At 37.3% G+C, this 15,340-nt stretch overlaps 1 protein-coding gene across 5 annotated transcripts in view; it reads left to right on the top strand.

Annotated features, from left to right (window-relative positions):
- Positions 1-15,340, top strand: part of PPARG (peroxisome proliferator activated receptor gamma) — a 136,808-nt gene that overhangs the window by 73,355 nt on the left and 48,113 nt on the right. For all 5 annotated transcript variants that reach the window (XM_058725963.1, XM_058725966.1, XM_058725964.1 and 2 more), the window contains 2 exons: positions 12,273-12,500; positions 14,085-14,254. In XM_058725963.1, the coding sequence (XP_058581946.1) occupies positions 12,281-12,500; positions 14,085-14,254 (390 nt within the window). In that variant the 5' untranslated portion in view covers positions 12,273-12,280. The remainder of the gene's footprint in view (positions 1-12,272; positions 12,501-14,084; positions 14,255-15,340) is intronic.

Here is a 15,340-nt window from a genome sequence, read left to right as displayed (position 1 = left end):
TTATAGCAGTCTTACACATATTTTGCTAGATTTTTCCCCCTAGGTATTTGATGTTTTTGATGTTATTGTAAAAATCATTTTTAAAATGTCATTTTCCATTTGTTGCTGGCTTATAAAAATACAGTTCATTTTTGAATATTGATTGACCTTATATCCAGCAACTTTTCTAAATTCTCTTATTAACTGTAATGGTTTAACTTTTTTATACACACAATCATGTCATCTGTGAGTAATGTTAGTTTTTTTTTTTCTTGTCTAATCCTTGCTGTTGTTTTTTTCCCCGTTTCATTGGATAGGATTTCCAGTACACTGTTGAATAGAAGCAGTGATAGCTAGTGTGCTTATCTCATTCCTGATCTCAAAGGAAAACTTTAGATATTTCACCATCAAGTATGATGGCTACTTTAGGTTTTTGTTTGTTTGTTTTTTACAGATGTTCTTTATCAGATTAATGAAGTTACCTTTTCTTCCTAGTTAAGAGATTTTTAAAATCATGAATGAGTTTTGAATTGTGTAAAATGCTTTCATATAGAATATGTTTAATAATGCTATAATAGCTCAGGAGGAGTATTTAAACATGAAAATATTTACTATTTTTACTGTTACATTTTACTATATACTATTATATACTACTATATAATACTATGGCTATTTTAATATCACATTGTAATATTTTTTGAGATAATATATAGTATAGCTAGTGAAAATCTGCAAATCAGCCCATAACCACTGGAAATCTGGCTACATCTGTTTTGACACTTTTGTTCTCATGTTTGTTTAGCTTATGACTATTGTCTTCTCATTAAGGGTGCTTGGCACAGTAAATTAAAAACAAGAGTACACAGAAGCATAGTGTATCACATCATTTTGCCAGACTAAACAACTCTAAGTAAGACAATGCCTTCCCACTCTGATAATTTCAGGCTATTAGAGATGCTTCAGTAGTAAAGCATTATTTAAAACCGCTACAACTCTTATCTTTTCCTGGTTGCAGGAGGGCCCTTTACAAGATTGGAGAGGTGAACAAAGCAAAGAGAAATAGTACTCTGGCAGATCTTTGGTGGTCCCTCCTTTCTGAGTAGTTACAAACTCCTGGACCATTCCCTTAATTTTTTCTTTTCCACTCAGTGTCCTCTCTCCTATTTTCATTCCCTTCTCACTACAAAGCCAAAACCAAAATATGTCAAAGGAGCAAGCAGGAGAGAACATTCCGATTTTTTTTTTCTGACCTCCACATTGTTCCTTCACTTGCTGCTCATACGTGCTTAGTAAAGTAGGAATTTCAGCTAAACTATAGTAATAACTGTTCAACAGACTTAGCTTTACTGTTGATTAGATTACTAGTAAGCCTCCCTTTAGAAACACGTGAAGGTAGTTTTAGTAAAAGACCCAAGCTTGAGTTAGTTTGACCATGATGAAAACGAGGACATGAATCTGCTCAGGAAGCAGAAGAAAAGATGGTCACGGATGAAGGCATGATCCTGTTATCTTTCCTGTCTCTTGATACCTCAGGATTGGATTAAGCAAGCTATATAAATAAGACGTGGCCCAGGCAAGAGAAAATGAACTCTTGAAAAACTTAAGTGAATGTGTCCTTGTCTAAAAGCTGGTGAAAAGTGCTTTGTTGATCTGAATGTAAAAATTTGCTATGAGACCTTCTGGCTCATTATAAAGAAAAGTGCATATATGGTTACATACTGGAATGCTTCAACCTCTGCCAGGGTTCCCAGTGAGAGTATCAACGGGGAACCAGACCACAGAAGCATTGCATTTGGGTTTTAGTCTAAGTTAGAGAACAAAATGAAAATATATTTTCTTGGGGCACCTGGGTGGTTCATTGAGTTGAGTGTCCAACTCTTGATTTTGGCTCAGGTCCTGATTCTAGAGTTGTGGGATTGAGCCCCACATCAAGCTCTGCTCTATGCATGGAGCCTGCTTAAGATTATCTCTCTCTCCCCCTCCCTCTGTCTTTCCTCCGCTCACACATGCACGCACACACACACACACACACACACTCTCTCTCTCTCTCTCTCTAAAATACATTTTTTTTTTGAAAATAAATTTTCTTACTTTGAAGGAACAAATGACACAGCAGGTAATCCATTTCTAATCCTTTTAATTCATGGTGTACAAAATAAGAGGTTCTCTGTTCAGAGAAACCAAAACAGGATTCAGACCCTAGTACCTATTACCTGTTGACATCAGGCAAAGCAATTAACCCCTTCCTGTCTAATGTTTTCAATCTGTTGGGTGATAATAATAGTATTATATAACCCATAGGACTATTTATAGATTTAAATTATATATATGTATACATTTATAAATTTTACACATAAACATTTAATAAATTATAAATTACATATATAATGTTTTTAAGGTACAGTGCCTGTCATGTAAGTACTTCAGAAGTATTAGCTATTATTAAATTTTACTTTTTCCTGCTTTACTGATCAAAATCAGTGATACCAGTGAAGGAAAAGAAATGAATTGATAGAATTTGTTTTTTAAATGCTTGAGCCAAAAGGACAGTCAACTATTGATCAAGTACAAAAAATATTTTATGATCTTCCTTTATTTTACTTGATACTACATTAAAATTTTCTCTACTTTTCCAGGTTTGATTGTATGATAATTCCTTTTAGGAAGACTGAGAAATAGGCAAGGAGTATATTTATTCCCTCTGTTCAGTGACACTACAATTAAAAGATATTTACCTTAATTTTTACTTATATGAAAGTAATACTTGTACCCAGTTTTCAAAGTCAGGATAAAGCTTCTCATGAAGAACAGTGACCCTCACTCTCACACCCAGTTCCCATTCCTCAGAAGTAAATTTTATTTCTTTTAAACATTTCTCCTGGAACTTACCTCTATGTCTTTAAAATAACATGCTTATGCTGCTAATTTTAAAAATTGTATTCATTACCCACTGACTTCCTACAATGGAAGATAAGAGGTTAGCCCTTTATCACCACACCCCTTTTCCCAAAACACAAACTTCTTCCCTCCAATCATGACCCCCCCCATCTTCATGATGCAGCTATTTGTAATTGTAAGTGAAATCAGTTGTCCGTGTCTGCATCATCTTAGCTTTGGAAATACTGCTTCCAGTTGAACCAGGCACGGTATGCTACAGTTGTTTCAGATCCTGAAGAGCTGTTTATTTTTCTGAAGTTAACTTTTTTTTTTTTAACTAGAAACTTTTTGCTCATTTTTGCTGTTCCTTTTCCACATGTTAGGTACTCTCAAACTCTCTGACAGTAATAAGAACTCTAAATGGTCATATATATCAGGGATTCTGATTTCCTGGGTGATGTCACATGGCTTTCTTCACTTTCCTGTTCTCTTCCCTCCAGGCTGCTCGAGAACTATTGTCCTGTGGTCTTCCCTTTCACTCCTCTCTGGTATTTAGGGCCTTTGTTTCCTGGATGCCATATTTTCTTTTTGTTGTGGTGTGGAACTAGAAAAAGTACATGGGGGGGGGGGGTCACTTTTTTTGAGCACTGATATTTCTGAAAATGTATAAAATTCCAAGTTGGAAATAATTTTTTCTTTGAATTTTGAAGACTTTGCTCTGTTGATTTTCTGGCTTCCAGTATTGTGTTCAGCAGTTCACTATCATTCTGGTTCCTGATCCTTTATATGGGACTTTTTTTTTCTGTCTGGTAGCTTTTAGGATGGTGTCTATAAAAAAGAGCATTAATCTTTTTATTTTCTTCTTAAGTTTATTTTGAATGAGAGAGAGAAGGGCTGAGAGAGAGAGAGAGAGAGAGAGAGAGAGAGAGAATCTCAAGCAGGCTCCACGTTATCAGGACAGAGACTGACACAGGGCTCAAACCCACAAACTGTGAGATCATGACCTGAGCTAAAATCAAGAGTCAGTCACTTAACCAACTGAACCACCCAGGCACCCGGAGCATTAGTCTTTTTAGTGATTCCTTTCTGCGTGGCTTAACTAAGAAGTCCTTTCTCTCTTGGGTATTGTTGTTCCTTGTTTTTTGTTTTTGTTTGTTTTTAAAATTTTTTTAATGTTTTTTTTTTGAAAGAGACAGACAGACTGTGAGGAGGGGAAAGGCAGAGAGAGAGCGAGACACAGAATCCAAAGCAGGGTCCAGGCTCTGAGCTGTCAACACAGAGCCCAAGGAAGGGCTTGAACTCATGAACCACAAGATCATGACTTAAGCCAAAGTTGTTGGATGCTTAACCAACTGAGCCACCCAGGTACCCCTGGATTTTATTGTTTTAGCCAATGTAAATCCTTGCCCTTGGTCACTCTAAAGTTAAAGAAAACTTGAGGGACAGCTTGATAACAGTTTTCAAGTACAAGTGGTAATGGGCAAATATGCAGAGAATGGTAACTGTGTGTTTAGAAACGGGGTGGGGGGGGGAAGTTACAAACTCCAACATAGGTTACACCATCACTTCCCAAACTATTCCATCAAATGTGAGGCTCCTCAGATGTTGCATACTGTGCCTTTCTTCTCCTTTGTACGTTCTTATGAATTATTAGCATATGAGCCTTAAGAAGTTCTGCATAAACCTGTTTAACCTTGCATGACCTAGCATTTCCGAAATTTATTTGCTTACCAAATTTTTCTTTTTAATTATTTTAAAAGGAACATCATTAACATATGTATAACACAGTTGGAGAAATGCCAGGTAAGACCTAGACTTTCCTGGCTACAAAAGAGCAATTAAGCATTGGAATGAGTAACTGAGAGAAGCTGTGGACTCCTTTTCCAGAGGTCTTTAAAACAGGACATCTGTTGAAGGCGTAGTCCTGTTTGAACAATAGGACTTTGCTAGTGTTTCTTCCTCTTCCTGTCCCCTAGTGGTAGCTTTGGAGGCCATGAGCCCACCTTTTACATGATTCTAGTACTGTGGTTACTGATATGTATAAGAATGACTGCTACTACTAATAATTATATTTATTGAGAACTTACTAAGTGTCTGGCCCTATGTTAGGTGCTTTACACATATTCGCTAATTTAATCTTTGTAACAACTCCATGAGGTAGGCAATATTCTTTTATAGATGGGTTAATTAGGGATAAAGAGACACAAAACTGACCCAGCAATAGGTCAAGATTGAAGCCCAGAGCATCTCACATGATAACTGGTTCATTTACCTCCATTGTTAATGTTCAGAACGGCTGCCCGCAAAAAATAAGTAACTTATGTGTATTTTTTATGTAAAAACATGGACTGATCTCTCTATTAGATTTGGACTTGCTCACTCTATTAGATTATTCCCTAAACCTTTTGATGAATTCAGAGTTTATTAATTTTTGTTAGGAACAAATTCCATTACAGATGATTTTACTCTAATTTGCCATCCAGTTGCATGAGACTTCTTGCCTTCATAAATTTGATGTTGTTCCTATATATTAAGACCCCCAAAAATCTGGATCTGTGAAAATTGGGACAATCCTTAAAAAGCCCCATTTTCAGCATATTCACATATAGTAACACCTTTGTAATGTGGTGTAGAGAACACTAGGGTAGGAGGCAGAAAACCTGGATTCTCACATGGTCAGCTATGTGCTATGTGCTGTGGGCAAATCACTTTCTCTCATTGTCCTAATCTGTCAAATGAGGGACTTTGAGTATCTCAAAGAGGCCTTTTCCACTCTAATATTTCAAGATGATTTTTGTCTCTGGGTATCAGCTATCATAATGGGAGAAGACTTAAATTAGAAACTTCCCAGGTCAGTTTACACCGCAGAATGATTTGCATGAACCAATGGGAGGGGCTGGATAAATAAGCGGGAGCCATCCTGCCGAGTACTATATTAGAAGAGATTGAAAAAAATTAGTGGCTTAAATGTCTCTTTAAGGTCACCTCCAACAAGGCTACTGAATTTTAGAGAATCTATGGAAGTCTTTCTCTTTTTTAGTATATGTGCTGCCCAAGCGAGCACAACACCTTTCTCTAAAGTTAAGTTTTATTTGATAATAAATAGGGGATAGTATATCCCCAACCCTCTGTACTGGCACATCCTAGGTGTTCACTGAAGGCTGGTGGAAATTAATTGTTGTTTAGGATAGAACAGTAGGATCAGAAAGAGAATTTGTTTTTCTAACCAGTTTAGAAAGTTAAGAAAAAAAAGTTTAGAAGGTGAAGTGTGCAGGCTATGGCATTTTCAACCTTCTGGGTTCATTATCCACCTTTACTACTTAGTAACTGTGTGTTCTCCAGCAAGTTAGATACTTCCATGTCTCACTTTCCCCTTTTCTAAAGAGAATTATGAGTGTACCTGCCTCGTGGGGTTGTTGTGAGGATTAAATAAACATGGTCCAAGTGTTGTATTTGGCACAATACTTAGGAAAGATTTAGCATTCTGTTAATATTAGCTAATGTAATTAGCTTTTCTTAGGGGACAGCGTAAAACCCAAAGGTAAACCACATAGTTCTGGTGCTTGATTTAATACATTATCACCTTTTCTGGCCACTTCCATATTCCCAAATAATGATACATTTCCATAGAGAGAGGTTACTTTATTTTGGCATGATACTGGTTGTATTTTTGTTTGAAATACATTATACTTTGGAGTATTGTGCACAGTCTGCTCATTGACTATAATAGAGCATAAAGCCAAGTTTGAAGGTTTAAATAAATGGCACAAATTCATGTCCTTGCTTACAATGTCTGCCTAAAGACTTTTGCTTGAAACACAATTAAGATTGTGAAATTGATGGATAAACGCTGATGCAACCCATTCCTGTCACCCAGCTGGAAAGTTAAGACACTTATCCCTGAGAAGGGCTGTTGCTCATGAAAATATTTTGTTCATTTGTTCTTTCATGGGTAATTGCACAGAGTAACAAAAAACACCTACTCGACTTACAGCTTGGCAGAAACAGTAGCTTATGTTTTCTAGAGACAAAATTAGAAGCAGGCTCCCTGGACCTATCCCTAAGTCAAAATAAAATAAAATGTCTAGGAAACCACTATGCCTCCCAGTTACTATAGTCCATAGAGTAATATTGTTTAGGTCAGTATGTCCCAAAATAAAAGGACAGAGAGAAGTGAAAGGAGAAAAGGAAAATATGTATTTGAGTTAATATGTTTTTGTAGAGATGAAGAGGCTAGGTGTTTTTCTTTCATATGGGGCGGGGCGGGGGGGGAGAATTTATAGGACCCTAATCTTGTTTCTGCAATTATCAAGAGAAAAACTGAATGCAGTATACTTTGTTGAGGGGAGAGGTTACAGCTTAAATTGTATTTTACTTACAATATTGAAGATTAACATCTTTTCTAGGGGAACCCAAGTGTTAGCAAAATTACATCATTGAGAGAGTGTCTTCATTCTTTCCCTCTCCTTTTATTTTTTAAACATTTTTATGCATTTTTAATTGTAATTTTTATTTATTTTTTAAGTAATCCCTACACCCAACATGGGGCTCAAACTCACAACCCCAAAATCAAGAGTCACATGCTCTACTGTCTGAGCCACCCAGACACCCCTACTTTTTTTCTATTTTCACAGAAAAGTGAATACTCATTCTACTCTTCTCTATAAGGTATCATTCAGTTGGCAGACATTTAGTGAGCAACAACTGTGCATAAGGTGTAAAGAGAAAACAGAAAAATAAGACACCGTCCATTTAGAAGTTGAAATCTGAGGGGCTCCTGGATGGCTCAGACAGTTAAGCATCCAACTCTTGGTTTCAGCTCAGGTCATGATCTCAAGGTTCATGAGTTCGATCCCTACATCCAGCTCCTCACTGATAGTGTGGAGCCCACTTGGGATTCTCTCTCTCTGCCTCTCTCTACCCCTCCCTGACTCCCATGTGCACGCACGCTCTTTCTCTCTCTCAAAATAAATAAATAAACTTAAAAAAAAACTTGAAATCTGATAGCAGAGATATTTATCCAAATAATTATATCAGAATTAAAAGGGAGGTACAAAGAGCTGTAGGGACGCAAAGAATTTTTAAGTTGGAGACTTCATGGAAGGTTTCCTGAAAAATGTAGCATTTGGATACTATGGGATTTCCCACAGTGGGAAAGACAGAGGGATTGTGACTTGTAGTGATGGGGGATAGGAAGAAAATACAGCAGCCTTGGCATGAACAAAGATGAGCAGACTAGGAAATGTGCAGCATGTTTAACCTGCACAAATAATGTGATATGCCTAAGTAGAGAGTACGCCAAGAATGGAAATGGGGTTTGGGATCACTAGTGGAAAATAAGTAAGTTAGGACTTTGTCGGGGTGGGGGGAGGGGCCTTGAATGCCATGTTAGACATTTAACTTATTAAATACAATGTATGAAGGTCAGAACTTCTCTTGCATTTCAACTAATATGCCCTTACTAGAAGAGGACAGAAAAAGTGTAGCATTCTGGGGTGGGGCAGGGGGAGTGGGAAAAGGGAGGGATGACGAGGTGGAGCACAGGGCATGTTCAGGGCAGTGAAGCTATTCAGTGTGCTTCTGTGATGATGGATACATGGTATTATGCATTTGTCAAAATAGCAGAATGTACAACACAAAGAATGAACTGGAATGCAAACTATGGACTTTAGTTGATAATAATATGTCAATTTTGGCTCATCAATTTTGTGACAAGCATACCACATTACTGCCATGTGTTAATAACAAGGGAAATGCAAGTTAATAATAGGGGAAATTGTGTGTGTTTCAGGGGTCAGGGAAAGTGAGGAGGGGAATAAAAGTATATGGGAACTCTGTATTTTCTGCTCAACTTTTAAGTAAACCTAAAACTGATTTTAAAAATAAAGGCTATTTTGGGGGCACTTGGGTGGCTCAGTCAGTTGAGCATCCAACTCTTGATTTTAGCTCAGGTCATGATCCCAGGGTCATGGGATCAAGCCTTGTATCTAGCTCCATGCTGAGCAAGGAGCCTGCTTAAAATTCTCTCACTCTCCCTCTGCTCCTCCCCCCCCCACCCCCCCACCCCCATTCGCATGCCCACACTCTCTTCTCTAAAAAATAAAAAATAAATAAAAATAAAGGCTATTTTTATTTTTTAATGTTTATTTATTTTGAGAGAGAGCGAGCAAGCAGGGGAGGGGCAGAGAGAGAGAGAGGGAGAAAGAGAATCCTAAGCAGGCTCTACGCTGACAGATTCAGGGCTTGATCTCATGTGAGGTCATGACCTGAGCCAAAATCAAGAGTGGGAGGCTTAATCACTTAACCAACTGTGCCATCCAGGTGCCCCAAAGCTATTTTTTTAAAAACGGCATTCTTTCGGCCATGAAATGTACTACAGGTACCATTTTTTAAGTTAGATATTACATCTTTAAAATCACATGAATTTTTCATTCTATTTGTTTATACATAAATGTCTATTTTAACATTAAAATTTTCCCCAAAATTTTTCAGTAAATTAAGTTGACCCCTTGGGGTATGATTCCTGTATTAAGAAGCATGGCTTTGGTTGACAGGGCGTTATTGAAGTCATAGCAACCAATTTTTCTTGCAACATAGATTTTTTTTTGCATCCTTATTTTTATTTCCCAGTATTCATATAGATGCTTATACACTGCCTTTAACTCAGTCAACCTTTATTTTGTTTGCAGATGAACTTTGCAGCAGACATGAGAAATAGTTGATAAACCCACTTTCATGGATATTAAAATTGAGACAAAAGAGGTATATTTTGATAGGAAAGTAAGTTATACCCAGAAAAGGAGATAGAGAAATGTAAAATAAGCTTGCTGAGGAGAAGGACAAAGTAAGTGGAGTGACCTGGGTTAGTTAGGTTTAAATGAATTGTGAAACAGAGGGCACAGTTTGATGGGTGCCCTTGTCATTTAGAGCATAAATGTTTTTCTGGATGTCATTGAGGCCCAGCATGACCTTTAAGCTATCACCAATACACATTCCTCTTCTTGTGTAGTGTTTATACTGTGACTCAGATAACAGGGTTGTTTGGGTACTTATTTATGTAGATATTCAGACATGTGAACCCACACGGTGCCTAATGAGTCCTCTTGGAACCACTGAAGCACATTCATAGGACAGTCTCCTTATTTGTGTTTTCAAGGCACTTTGTTTTCCTCATGAAGACCGCAGCTGGAATCTTTAACCTCATGCAAGAGTCAGCCTTTGAGAGTAAATTCCTTAGCTCTCTGCTTGCTGGGAAAAAAACCAAGAGGCCCCCTGACAAATACCCCCAGGAGAGTAGCCCTTCCTCCATAAACTGTTTTCATCAATGAGAGAATGAAGAGATTATATACAGAATAGGATCCTGGGTCCATCTTGAGTTTGAATCCTCTGTTTACCATCTATTGGACACTGGGAAAGTCACTTTACTTCTCTGGTCCTGGTTAATCTATAAAGTGGGGATAAGATCTTGGGTTACATGGAATCAGAGATAGAATGTGTCTGGTATATGTGAAGTACTTCAATAAATATTAGTTTGCTTCTCCCCCTTCCCTGCCTCGTTCTGCTAAAATTTCACAGCCACCTCATCACACAGCCACCTCATCAATTCATTTGGTATTTAATATGAGCACCTAGTATGAGCCAGGCCCATTGCTAGGTGATAGAGATATGACTACAAATAAGACACATAAGCCTGTGATTTCAGGAGCTCTCGGGTTTGTGAACAGTTCATTTCTGTGTCTCCAGTGTCAGCGGTCCCAAGTTCACACAGCTTTTCACTAGTGTTTTTGACCAAAAAGTTACCAGTTAAAATACTCAGTGACTGCCTTTTTGGCACCACTTTGAAGAGCAAACTGGTTTCAGGACAACCAAGGACCCATTAGGTACCATTTGGGTTCACATGTCTGAATATCTACATAAATAAATACCCAGAGAGGTTCCTACTGCATAAAGGTTTAAAGTTCACACACTCTGGTGCCTCACAAGTCCACATTAAATACTAAGAACTAAAATCCCTCAGGGATTTCACTCACTGTGGCCGCAAATCATATTTTGAAAAATGTAGGTGGCATGTATCATCCTCAGCAGGCAATTGATGAAACAAGTTATTTTGCGGTCTTAGAATACATATAAGTGTTTTTACCTTTGTCTTTTATATGTTTTCTTGTTTCTGTTTTTGTTTTGTTGTGGTTTTGGTTTGAGGGTAGTTTAAAATTAATGCTGGGCTAGATTCTCATTTTGACATTCACTCATTTATAATCAGATATGTTTCCACATAGCTCTAACCTTTCCATTCTCAATATGAAGAACACTTTCTCCTCTTTAAGGAAAACTGTATGCACAGAAAAGATAAATATTTGAGGAAGTTCTCATAGAGGGATCTTCCCTTCTTTAAAAGATTCATTTTTGAATTAACTTTAAGAATAAAATTATTCTTGGGGCGCCTGCATGGCTCAGTTGGTTGAGCGTCCGACTTTGGCTCAGGTCATGATCTCACAGTTTGTGAGTTCGAGCCCCACGTCGGGCTCTGTGCTGACAGCTCAGAGCCTGGAGCCTGCTTAAGAGTCCGTGTCTCCCTCTCTCTCTGCCCCTTCGTGCTTATACTCTGTCTCTCTGTCTCTCTCTCAAAAATAAATAATCATTAAAAAAAATTAAAAGAATAAAATTATTCTTGAGGCACCTAAGTGGCCCAGTTGGTTGAGTGTCCAGTTCTTGATTTTAGCTCAAGTCATGATCCCAGGGTCATGGGATTGAGCCATGTCTCGAGCTTCACACTGAGCACAGAGTCTGCTTGAGATTCTCTCTCCCTCAGCCCCTCTCCTCTGCCTGTGCACTCTCCTTTCTTCTCTAAAATTAAAAAAGAAAAGTTTAAGAATGAAATTATTCTTACAATGCAGTTAAGGAATAAATTTTTACCTAAATTTAATGTGCCAAATTTTCTGTCACACAAGACCATTATAAACACAAATAGGGGAGCAAAATTTTTATCCTGAAGAGAAAAATATTTAGGATCTCTAACTTCGAGAAAGTAAAACTGTCCCAGAACTTTATGCCTTTAAAAAAATCATTAACAAAAAAATTAATAATAAAAATCATTAGCATACTTGATTTGATGATCTTCTTTAGGAGATAACGAGAGCAGGACTGTTTGTGGGACATTCACATGGGCACGCTGACCACATTGATGCTATTCTAGGGTTCTCTACTGTGAGTGATATCCTGGTAAGGGATGGCTTCTTTCCTTTAGTAAAACAGTCTGGACAGCACTCAGAAGGTGGTTATGTGTTCTTCTCTCATTATGGTAACCTAGATGAGATCACTGAACCAAAGAACCTTTAAGTTCCCTTCCTGTATATCTTTTTAGAAGATTACTCTGCTCTTCAGGACTAACTCCATAGCTGTTCTTCTTTCCATTTCAGAAATTACCATGGTTGACACAGAGATGCCATTTTGGCCCACCAACTTTGGAATCAGCTCCGTGGATCTCTCCGTAATGGATGACCACTCTCATTCTTTTGACATCAAGCCCTTCACCACTGTGGATTTCTCCAGCATTTCCACTCCACACTATGAAGACCTTCCATTCGCAAGAGCAGACCCAATGGTTGCTGATTATAAGTATGACCTGAAGCTCCAAGAGTACCAAAGTATGATGTTTATTTTCACTTTTCAGATGGCTAAGACTAAAATTGTTCTAACCTCTCAACACTGGAATAAATGCTCCAGAGACTAAAACTCTATAGAAAATATATACCATTCATTTATTCATCCATTTATCTCTGAAATGTTAGGTATTTACAGTATACCAAAAAGAAAGGTAGTGTGTAAATCCCCAGATTATTCTTTTTTCCCCTCCTTCCTTCCCTTTTCCTTTCCTTATTTCTTGTTTCTTTCCTTCGTAGGAGCATTTTCCAGCATGATTACATTGCCAGGTTTATCTCAGGCTAAGAGTCCATCACCCAAACTTTGAATTCTTTTGGCTGCTTAAGTTAATAAGTAACAGTTTGCTACTTTATATAACTTATGATCACTAAATTGCAAAGTTGTCCATTTTTCCTAATTCTGCAGTTTGAGTAACTTATACTGAAACCTGTTTCTCTGCACAAATTTAAATTTCGCCATTGTAGTCTATTGATAAATCTTCCTGCCATTAACTAAATTCATGTCAAAACATCAGACTCAAGACAAACCAAAACTGCACTTTTCAAGATAAAATGAATTTCTGTGATGCTATTTCCTTGATTTTATCTTCATGTGCTGAAATGCTTGTTTTCCAAAGCCACCTCCGTGTAATTGGCAACCATTACTTGACAATAAGAACTTCCTGTATTTCTAGTTTTTTTCAAAAAGATAAATAATATACTTCATTATATTTGCATGGTTTTCAGTTAGAGCCTAATATGGAAATTTAATAGGCCTGATCCTACCCAGCAGAAAGGTAGTACTTACTTGCCATGGGTTCTCTCACTCTCTATCAAAAATTATTTTCCAAACCACCTTTTCTAACACAATATTGTTGGAAAACCTGGTCTCTTATTTTTCACGTACCTTCAAGCTGGGCATTCCAGTACCTTTTCCACAGCATTGGTTGCTTCTGTGTTTCTTTGACAAGAGTGGTTTAAAAATACTTCCTAAATGCAATATTTAAATAAAAATATAGGAGCACCTGGGCAGCTCAGGGGATTAAGCGTCTGACTTGGGCTCAGGTCATGATCTCACAGTTCATGGGTTCAAGCCCCACATGGAGCTCTGTGCTGACAGCACAGAGCCTGGAGCCTGCTTCAGAGTCTGTGTCTCCCCCTCTCTCTGACCCTCCCCTGCTCACACTCTGTCTCCTTCTCTCTCATGAATAAACATTAAATTTTTTTAAATAAATAAAATATATAATTTAATATTGTAATGAATGCCAAATACAGCACATTATGTAACAAAGTAACCTTAATGGTCTCAGATACTATGTGGTGTCTGTCAGAGCTTTAGTACTACCAGGTATTGAAGGGTCATAGAACCACAGACCTAATACCCTTCCCCATTTTATTTTTACAGGTGAAGCTCAGAGGTGTTGTGACTTGCCTGTGGTTACAAAGCCTACTTTTTCCTATGTTTTGTTTTCATGTTCCATAATGTTTCTACGCTTAAATAATAAACATGGCAATAAGGGAGACTTGCCACAGTGCCTTTTTAGCAGTTTGTCATGTGATAATTATCTGCTCACATTTTTCTGTACACAGGTGCAATCAAAGTGGAGCCTGCATCCCCACCTTATTATTCTGAAAAGACTCAGCTGTACAGTAAGCCTCATGAAGAGCCTTCCAACTCCCTCATGGCAATTGAATGCCGTGTCTGTGGAGATAAAGCTTCTGGGTTTCACTATGGAGTTCATGCGTGTGAAGGATGCAAGGTAAAAAAAAAAAAAAAAATTTTTTTTTTTTTTTCCAAAAAATTTTCTGACAGTTTACTTCTTATTTCATTTCTTGTTGTGAACACACAGCAAGGAAATGAGATAAAATTGTCAAACTTTTGTTTTGGTAAAACCCATTCTTCAAATGATATATTTGAAAACCTAAGAAAATCAGTGAAAGCAGAGCTGCTTTGCCTCACTTCCTTCTCTCCAAACTGGTCCTTGAGCCACTGATCTAATTCAACCCTTGCATCTTGCAGATTAAAAAAAATAATAAATGAGTTGTTCAGTATGTCATGGCAAGATAGCAATGAGGTGACCCAGAACCCAGATTTTCTGAATCCTCTAGTTTTGTTTTTTTCCCCACTATTCCAAGTGATATTTTGTATATGTAAGGCTTGATAGATTAGATAGATAGACAGATAGATAGATACATTTATTTGATACCTAGAACAGTCCCATGAGGTTGAGCTTATTTATGGCCACCTTACAGATGTAGAAACCCACCCATGGTCATCCATTAGGAAGTGGCAGAACTAGGGCTAATAGAATATATATCTTACGATTCCTTAACCAGTGCTCTGTGTTTTCTTATTTCACATTGGTCTGAGACATGTATGATGGACAGGCAAAAAGATAGAACTGTTTTGGAAGAGACATACTGTTTTTCCTCAAGTCCCTTCTTTGTGAAAAGTGTATTTTGGAAAGTTCAAATATTTATTAATATTCTGCCCAATTATTAAGAAATTCTTAACCAACTCATATTTTAGTAAGTAATCTTTTAAAATAATTTTAATGTACTCAGTGAATAAAATAGTAAAAAATACTATTTGTTATATACCCTAAGGTTCAGAATAAATTGTTCATAAATATTTACCTTATAAAATAAACACTGCTTATATAAGATCCTATTCAAACCTCAGTTGGGCTTTTTATTCAGAATAAAAGTGTACAACAGCAGTTAGGTAGGTGTTAGAACATCTGGGTTCCTAACTGGTGTTAGAACATCTGGGTTCCTAAGCCAAAACAGAACTTAATATTTATTGAATATCTACTATGCACCAGATATTGTATAAGATGCTTTTT

Source organism: Neofelis nebulosa, chromosome 4 (assembly GCF_028018385.1).
Source record: "Neofelis nebulosa isolate mNeoNeb1 chromosome 4, mNeoNeb1.pri, whole genome shotgun sequence".
NCBI classification, from domain to species: Eukaryota; Metazoa; Chordata; class Mammalia; order Carnivora; family Felidae; genus Neofelis; species Neofelis nebulosa.
The sequence above is the reverse complement of the archived record's forward strand: the minus strand, read 5'-3'. Positions and strand labels throughout refer to the sequence as shown.